Here is a 9,538-nt window from a genome sequence, read left to right as displayed (position 1 = left end):
TTTACAGGAACACTGAATGACCAAAAAAAGCACCAGCACCAGTCCTAAGTTCATGGTTTTATATATATATATATATATATATATATATATAAGTATAGTATTTCAGTCTGGCGAGTAAACAAAAAAATGTACTAGCCAATGGCGATTCAATTGCCAATTGTCCGTAGAGGGTTGATTTGCAACAGTCACTTCTGTTGCAACAATGGACGTGCCTGTTATAAACAAGTATTACTCTATAACAAGCAACCAATAGTTATAGTTCAACTATCATAATAACATATTTATTAAAACCAAATTACATCAAAGTCTAATCAAGTAATATTACATGTATGTTGCTTCAAATATAATACAGCAACAAAAGTATATCATGCAGCTCTTATCTATTACGACTGTTGTTCCACTATTAGTCCACAAATGTTTGGTAAACACAGAAGTGTCATGAAGGACACAGACAATGAGGTGCAGCTTTAATTTAACAGAGCTGAGTGGTCACTCAAACCAACTCACTCCCTGATAATCTGTTAATTGAAAGTGGTGATGTACAAGTGGGTGAGTTGTTTACTTAGTAATTAGTCCATCCATTACCAAGCCTGACCCATTCAGGCTGATTTGTGGAACAGCTATACACATGACTGGGTACCGAAACCCGGTCCCAATATGGCACCGGTACCTATGTAACCAGTATGTACTAGAAACGAATCAGAACGCAGATTTCGGTGCCTTATTTTTGTGCCATGCCTGAGCGATCGATTGAAATATTTGTCCTCTGGTTCTCCGAAACGGACGTAAGAAGCATCATCACCGGCACTGCACATGAAAAATTATTTCCCGACTGAGAAAATGCACGTGAACTCAAGTCGGAAAGCTCTAATAATAAAATCCAACAAATCTTTGTAGTATCACGAGTGTCCATGTTGTTTTCACATTCCGACTTTAAAGCACAACTCGGCAAATGAGAGCATCCGAGGAGCACGTGAATGCAGTAATTACACTTGCTCTGATGGCAGCAGGTAGCCTTCCATTAACTAAGCTAAACATGCTTAAGTTACAATGCCTAAAAACCTCCCTCATATTCACATTTCTAAACCTGTTGTCCAACAAAAGAGAACATTATAACCTTTTTACTCCACAACACCAGTCAATTGCTTCCTTTTGTGATCTGATGTGGCTTCTTGTCACAGAATGAGGCAGAAAATATGTTCCATAGGCTACTTTAAAAAGAATACATCGATTAGCAATGGATTATATATATACTTAATTATTATAAAATACCAGAGATGGTTTGAATAACACATATAAACTATATTGTTGCAGTCGAGTGTTTATTGTCTTTTTTTTATCATTCAAAACGTTAATACGTTCTGTTTACTCAGTTACAGCTATAATAGTGATGCCTTTGTCCATGTAAGGGATTTCCTGGAGGGTCATGAGTTCCGCTACTTCTGTGACTGGATTTTCTGTGCGAGGGCGGCCTCTGGCGTTCGGTATGAATGAAACAGACATCATGTGTTTATAGTGCTTATGGCCAATCCATCATTTTTTGGGGAATTTTATTTTATTTATTTTTTAATAAGTATCGGTTCAGGCACCAGAACCGTTTTAAAAGTATCGATTTTGCACCGGTATCGAAAAAAAAAAAACGATACCCAACCCTAGACATGACAGGTGATTGCTAGCGTGTAGACAGTGTAATCAGTCAATCACAGAAGCACTGCCTCCTCTCATGACTTTTTGCCAATTTTGTGCCTAGAAATCTGCACAATACAAAAGCACTCAAGCAAATGATCAATAAAATAACAGATCCAACCTTGTCTGCGCTGTGAGCAAGTTTCATGGACATGAGGAAACTTCACCCCAGACAGCAACCAGTTTCGGCCCACATCTGGCCCGCGTGGATTTCACATCTGGGCCAACACTATGTTGCTGTCTGGGACTGAATTTTGAGTCTTTAACCTCCCTGCCTTCTCAACCACTATATCTCAGCCAGAATATCTGTCCATCCAAAAGTTATTGTATATATATATATATATATATATATATATATATATGTGTGTGTGTGTATGTATGATGCACCCTGGTCTCATGGCAAAAACGTACCCGGGGGCACATTTTCGCGAGACGCGAAATACGTACCAATAAGTACATATCACTGCAGTTTCCAAAAGTAATGAACACTAGAGGCAGTAAAACTCCGACACCTTTTATTTATTTTCACACACATTTACAGAGTTTCGATTAATAAAGCGTAATTTTCGCACAATTACTTGAAGAATATCATGTTATGACTTCAAAACAATTTTAATATGCTGGGAGATTTGAAAACTGATGCTTTTGAACGTTAGCATCGCACATATCCAGCTTCATATCAATGGGTTTTCATCGACGGTAGGTTTTTTCGGTAGCTCACGGTGTACGGAGACATACTTGAGAGGCGAGGAGCTCCAGTTCGAATCCCGTGTAACTACGGTTCGACAAAACGGTTCAAATCGGTCGTATTTTTATGAGACTGGGTTGGTATGATGGCTGTGTACTGGTCCAAAAGTGTCAAAAGAACACACCACTATGACATTCCGATCCCTAGATATGGATTGGTCCCTTCATTGTAATTCTATGGGATTTCCAAACTTGTTTTGTCACCTAGCAGGTGATAATCGTAAGTCTGATCACGTAGAAAGTTAATAGCACACCTCTCCTCAACAAGCTGCAGTATCTGAGGTATCATTGAGCACAAATGGTGCAGGATGAGTTCCCCACTATAGTTTAATGCCTAGGATTAGGAGTTTCTTGAAATCCCTAATACCAAGTATGATCAATAATAGTGATGTCTGCTACAGCAACGACTGATCGAACCTTAAGACCTGTCTTTTTAGCTCAGCTTTCACTCTACACTTTAACTGTGGATACAGGAATAAAAATATGATTGTTGGATACGAATGGCCAGTAAGTTTTAAGAAATGAGTACAGAAAATAGCTATTTTAAATAGAAATATTTCCCAATATTACTGTTTTATTGTATTTTTGACCAAATAAATGCAGCATCGAAGTGCCTTATAAACCTTATAAACTCCAAACCTTTGAAAGGTAGTGTATATCCAAATATGAGAGGTATATATTATATGAGAGGTAAAAGTAATAAGTAATAACAGTTTTGAATTTTATTCCTCAGATGTTTCTCTTTCATAGCTCCTATTTACATTCAGTCTCAGATAGTTCCCATAATATTCCTTAGGAAAAATACAAATGGACATAAATTCAGACAGTTTACAAAAAACAGAGTATCAAACTATAAAATTATGTACACTAGCTCACATAATTTAGACTTTAATGGTATTTGCTTGAGTTAGGTTTGAAATTTGAGGAAAAGTATATATTGAAACTGACGACTTTTGATAGCAGACTGATATCTTTGCAAATCTGAGCATAATTTGTGACACTGTTGAGATTTCCTCAGAAACTCTAAAGGAGATGTGTGATGACTGGAGTCTACAGTATTTGTCAGGAGAAAAAATGACAAGCATCATAAAAGTCTCCATTTGCTCTACATTTAATCTCATTGTTTCTCCTCTCTGATTTACACACTGTATAATACATTGTTTTCTGTTTCTGTTCTTTTTTTATTTTTCCACACAACCGTATTCATAACACAAAAATGTTAGTCTGATTCTGTGTAGAAGGCCATCAATGGTTTTTAATGTCTGAGTTTCAATTTACCACAAATAACTATGTGTCAGACTTTGTTCCGTGTCTGTGTGTGTTTTCTTCCCCCACGTGCTCCAGGTTATGTTTTTGTCCTTATTTGGTTATCTTCCTGTTCCTGTCATCATAGTTCATTAGTTTCTCCCTGTGTCTCATTATTAGTTATCCTCCTCACCTGTCTGCCCCTCGTTATCTGCCATATTTGAGTTCTAGCCCGTTCTGTTTTCCATCGTCCGGAATTGTATATGTCTACCCTTGCTATGTGTGTTTTCCTTGGTCCCTGGATATTATTAAAACCTATAGGTTTGAATTCCACTCCTCGTCTCCGAGCTCCTCACAGTAGCACACAGTGACACTATGAATGTAGTGCATCATTTCTTGACTCATCAAAACATTATCTGTCACAAGTGATTTGAATAAACTGTAATTAGTGCCTATAATATGCAAAAGCAGCTATAATTACAGTGTCTTTGCCAGCATGAGCTCCATATTCAGCCCGCACAGAGGTAAACATTGCAGCTTATGAGTGAGAATGTGATGTTGGTGGTTTTAATCTGTTAAATTTTTTTTAAGGAACAGCTCAAGTCCTCTTTTATTCATTCTTACATTGTTCCAAACTTGTATGACTATCTTTCAAAGAACAAAAAAGGATGGTTTTTTTTTTCAGAATGTGATAACTTTGTATGAGGATCTTTTATTCATTCTTACATTGTTCCAAACTTGTATGACTATCTTTCAAAGAACACAAAAGGATGTTTTTTTTTTCAGAATGTGATAACTTTGTATGTGGAACAAAAGTGAAGTTATTCAGTTTAATTCATACTTTTGCATGTGATGTGGTAAATTTAAATATGTGTATGCTTAAGATTAGAGAGCTATTGTGGAAAGGAAGACTTAAATTTCCATCAAAGCTTGTATGGCTTTGAAGACATGGAATGCAGTATGTGAGTCATATACTATTTTTATGTGTATTTACAACTTGACATCCTTTGTCTAAAAGAGCAGCATGAACATCCTGCTAAACATCTCCTTTTATTTTCCACAGAAGCAAGGTTTGGAATCACATGAGGTTAATAAATGATCACAGACTTGTCCTTTTTGAGTTAACTATCACTCTCTGTTCCCTTTTGTTCTTACTTTTACCCCCAAAGGAGTGCATTTGGAACTCAGTAGTGCAACAGCCCAGTGAAAGGGCTGCTATTCTGAGCATGGACAATAACAGACGCATCAACTCCAGACACATGAAAGTGCCAGAAACTAGGGGTAACCGTGAGAGCTTCAGAGTTTCTGCCAGATGATCAAAGAGGTGCCGGAGAAAAGCAAGGTGCAGATTATGTTATCAATACACCTGGAGGATCTGGACGGCTCACCTGAACACCTAAAACTTTTGTTCTGTCTTTTCCCTGCCTCTCTGCTGACAATGTACTCTAAGACATCTCTGCCCTCTTTTCACAGTACTGATTGAAAACATAATGCCTATGGCAGACCACCACAGTGAAGCAGTAGGGAGGCTTCTATAGAAGTAAAAATGTTATAGAAATCAAATGAAATCATTGGTCAACAAGGTACTTCTGGAAAAACTGGACCTAAAAGTCAACAAAAATAGTAACTGAAACAGCACTAGTTACTGAAACCCTTTAAGATCTCTTTAAATCATTATCTTTAAATAACCAAAAACTGCACAATTTAATGAATGAATGGACAATTTCCTATTCTTGCCGCTCAATGCAGATCCCAGTTATTATAAATAATGAAAAATACTGAATGCTAGCTACAAGTGGAAAAAAGGGCAGTCTACCCTTCTAATCACACAATAGCAAGGGAAGCATAATGATTGAAAAAAAATGTAATTTCTAGTATCATAATTTCTGTCATAGCAGCCTTGGTCATACAAAAATGACATTAAATTATAATGCAAACGCACTATGAGTCATTCTACAATCCACCCACAATGTAGTATCACAATTTTATACCAAGCATAGACATTAGCTTACTGGGACAGTCTTTAGGAAACATTTTGTCCAAATTAAAATCACAATACTGCATTCACAGTATTGGTTACTTTAATTGTATTTGTTATTCTGTCATAATATAATACTAATATTGAACTTTTTTTTCCTTCAATACTTAACAAAAAATAACATGGACTATATCATGGGAATATACTGATATATGAATTAATAATTTGTCAGTATTGCCAGTAGTTGTAGTAGTAATAATAATAATAATAATGATAATAATAAAAGTTATAATAATGATATGCTGCTTGGCTTTAAAAGAAGAAAAACAAATGACTGCCTGGTGTCACTGAAAAGTCTTTGCAAAGATTCCTAATATAATGCAGAAAGCATATATACAAAGCAAATATTTGCCACTAAGAAGAAAATGAAACGGTAGGAAATTTCCAGCATGTTTCTTGAAATGCGAAATTTGAGAGTAATAGCAACCCATTGATGTAAACATGTTGGCTGACTGACCTATAGAAGATGCAAAACACTTAAGTTAGTTGCTGCATATTATAGGTAAACAAATGGATCAAAGCACAGCAGTTGTGCCTTTGATCTCTGAAGACACATTGTTTGCACCTAACATAAGGGTTGCAGCTATGGATGCTAAACAACTGGTTGCAAAATCCTCCCTCACATATTGGCTTCATAGCACTTATCTCCTGCAATGCAGCTGTTTGAAGAAAAAGCTGAGGGCACAGTCAATGAGTCTCAGCATTGCCTGGAATGGGCACCGATACAGTTTAAGCCTGAGCGTAGGTGGGAATGGATAATCATTTCCCACCCAAAAGACAGCAAATGGGGACAAGTGAGCTTTTTTTACTTCTATGCATGGATTGTTGAGGCTGGCCATGTGGTAGGCGTACAGTATAATAAAACACTCAGACATGTTGTGTACAAGCATTGGGGTGGAGATTGGAGATGGTATGAAACAAAAGCCTTCCGTTAAGAGTATGACACTACACAGGATGAGACTGTAAGCACTTACAGTTTCTTGCAATCCAGTAACCTCTGACATTTCTGACAAGCTGACAAAAGCTTTGGCATTTCTTCCAGCAATTTCAGCCCAACAAAGTGTCAAGATGGGGCATAACCTTACACTAGCATTAAAATATATATTCTCCACCATAATCAGAATTGGAGTCAGACCTCACCCAGATGTCACTTCGTCCAGACCCAACTTGACCTCTTTCAATTTTCGCTCTTCCAGGCTTGTTTTATCTATCTATCTATCTATCTATCTATCTATCTTGAATATAGATAGAAAACATATATAGTTGAATATAAAGGGTTACTTATAAATTAATATTGGAGTAAACAAATTGAAGGAAAAACAAATATACACATATACACTGTAAACCTGCATAAGATGGCAAAACTCACAAATTTGAAGTAGTCAGTGTAACGGGTGAATTTTTATTTTGTACTCATACATGTTATGAAAAACTTGAAATATTTGATTACGCTAAATCATTCATTTAAATTAAAATTATTCAGTTTAAAATTATCAGATTAAATATGGTTGATAGTTAAAAATAGTAATTCAGTATTTGCTAACTTGCTAATTGGTAACACAATGTTTTGCACAAAAAACATTATGTAACACTTATTTTTTGCATTTAGCAGTTACATTTAAATTAAATTAAGTTCATCTAAATTAAAAGAAACCCTTTTATTAAAGTCAGAATAATGAAACAATTTAGATTATTTAAAAAAGGGTTCTATTTTTTTTTTTTACTGAAAAGAAAAACAAAGTTCTAAATACTCATTGATTATACGTAATATATAATTTTAAACTATCACCCAGCCCTAATATAAATATTGATGTCATAATCTGAAATGTAGCCACATGAGATACTTGATAAATATTTGATGAAATACATCTAATATGAGATAGCGCTTGACTCACATACTGTGAAGTGTCCACTGGTGCCACATCCACAGCATTAGTGAAGTTATTCATAAGCACAGCGTCAAATTCCTGCAGCCCAGCACTAGTGTGCACAACGTGATCCTTCACAAAGATGCTGATGGCACGCAGCATGAAGGAAACAAACAGGTGCATGTGAATGTAGTTCCTGGTGCAGTGGAGACGCCTGAAGACACACAGAAATACATGAGGCTTGTTAGGCAGAGAGTTAAAAAGATGGTAGACCTCGAAAATAATATGCATTTAAGGAAATGAGGAAAAGGAAGGTTTACACTGAGTAATGTTCTTACATTGTTTCTATATAATGTTAAAAATGCTGCTACACTGAAGACAATATTTATATATCCATTGTAGCTTTCAATCACTGACTAACGGTATGTCACTTAATTTTATGGTGTACTGTATTTATATTTAGTGTACCCATTCAATTTAAATCTGGTCTCTATTGTGTATAATTTTCACTGGGGACGCAGACAGACGCTATTGTGAGTAGGATTAATTTCTTCCGCATCTCATCCAACGCCTCCGTTGCTAATTCCAAAACGTCATTTTAGACCTAGTAACGGAGGTTTGAGCAGTTGATAGCAGACTAATAATTAATTTTTTTTTTTTTAATTCTGTATTTTATTTTTTAGATTTATTTATTTGGCCAGTGTCGTTGTGGGTTGGACATGTAATGCCGTCAAGACATGCCTGGAACTATGTTCGCCGTGCGTTTCCCTGAAAATAATTGCACACCTTAGAACGTTCTCAGCCAATCAGATTCAAGCATTCAACAGTCCTGAAAGGGACTTTGGTATAATTAGATTTATTGAGTGAGGTCACTGCACTGCATTCTGGGATTGCTTTATCCATGAGAGATAACATAATGAGGTGTTTTATATTTTTTAGATTCTTTAATATTTGTAACAGCCTTCACATTGAAAGTGTGCCTATGATGGCTTAATATGCTCTCTAGATAGGTAGCTCATTAGATTTTTTTGAAGAACGCCATAGTGTACTGAAGGAGAGTGTGTCTTCGTCTTCTGTGTGTATTTCTGATTAGCGTTAGAAAAAGCACTACATGTTGAGAGCAGGCTTGACTCCTGTACTTCAACACCACTTCGGCTGCCACTTTAAAAAATTCGCCTCAGGAGCAAATGCGTTGACAGGTGTATTTCATCAGCAATTGTTGCAGTCAATCCACTGCATCAGACACTTCAAAGTGCATAAGAACACTCACATATTCTACTGTATACAGCACCTTGGATGTGATTTCTTTGTCATAATTTATTTAGCTCAATTGTCTTTTGATTTGCTACATCTCTCATGTCAAAAGTTTAAACAACATTCTTACCTCATCTACAGTTTTCACATAACATTTCACAGCAACATTTCATAGTTGCTGTTTTGAAAGTTACATCCAAAAACATATATATCTGATGCCAATCAAGAAAAGCCTTTATTTAATTACTACTACTACTACTACTAATAATAATAATAATAATAGCTTCTAGAATTTTTTTATTATCAAATCTTTAAAAAATAAATAAATATTGGGGCAGAATACATAAAATTGTTTGTGACAATTTCAATGAGTACAAATAAGTACAATAGGGCCAAACAATTATTTGATGTTTTTGTTACTTTTTAAATTTAGACATTAAATATGCCATCTAATTGTGGCATTACCCCATACAGACAGGGCCGGATTAACATAAGGGCTAGGCGGGGCTGAAGCCCCAGGGCCCGCGAATTGAGGGGGCCCGACGTGATTGGCTGTGGAGGAAAGGAAAATTAGACCTAGAATTGATTGGCAATCGGGAGCACCCGAGCTTTTCCCAGTGTGCCGATTGCCGAAATCCCACCACGCCCCCACATATTAGTGTCTGCGCTATTTCAGTCCAAAAGATATGAGCGATAAAAA

The 9,538-nt window shown here is 36.1% G+C and overlaps 1 protein-coding gene across 1 annotated transcript in view; it reads right to left on the bottom strand.

The window, feature by feature from the left end:
* Positions 1-9,538, bottom strand: part of pth2ra (parathyroid hormone 2 receptor a) — an 88,816-nt gene that overhangs the window by 61,918 nt on the left and 17,360 nt on the right. The window contains exon 6 of the mRNA XM_016545342.1: positions 7,612-7,798. Coding sequence (XP_016400828.1) covers positions 7,612-7,798 — 187 coding nt within the window. The remainder of the gene's footprint in view (positions 1-7,611; positions 7,799-9,538) is intronic.

This window comes from Sinocyclocheilus rhinocerous, unplaced genomic scaffold, assembly GCF_001515625.1.
Source record: "Sinocyclocheilus rhinocerous isolate Xijiao unplaced genomic scaffold, SAMN03320098_v1.1 scaffold1842, whole genome shotgun sequence".
NCBI lineage: Eukaryota > Metazoa > Chordata > Actinopteri > Cypriniformes > Cyprinidae > Sinocyclocheilus > Sinocyclocheilus rhinocerous.
Note: the sequence above shows the minus strand (reverse complement) of the source record. Positions and strands in the feature narration are given on the sequence as shown.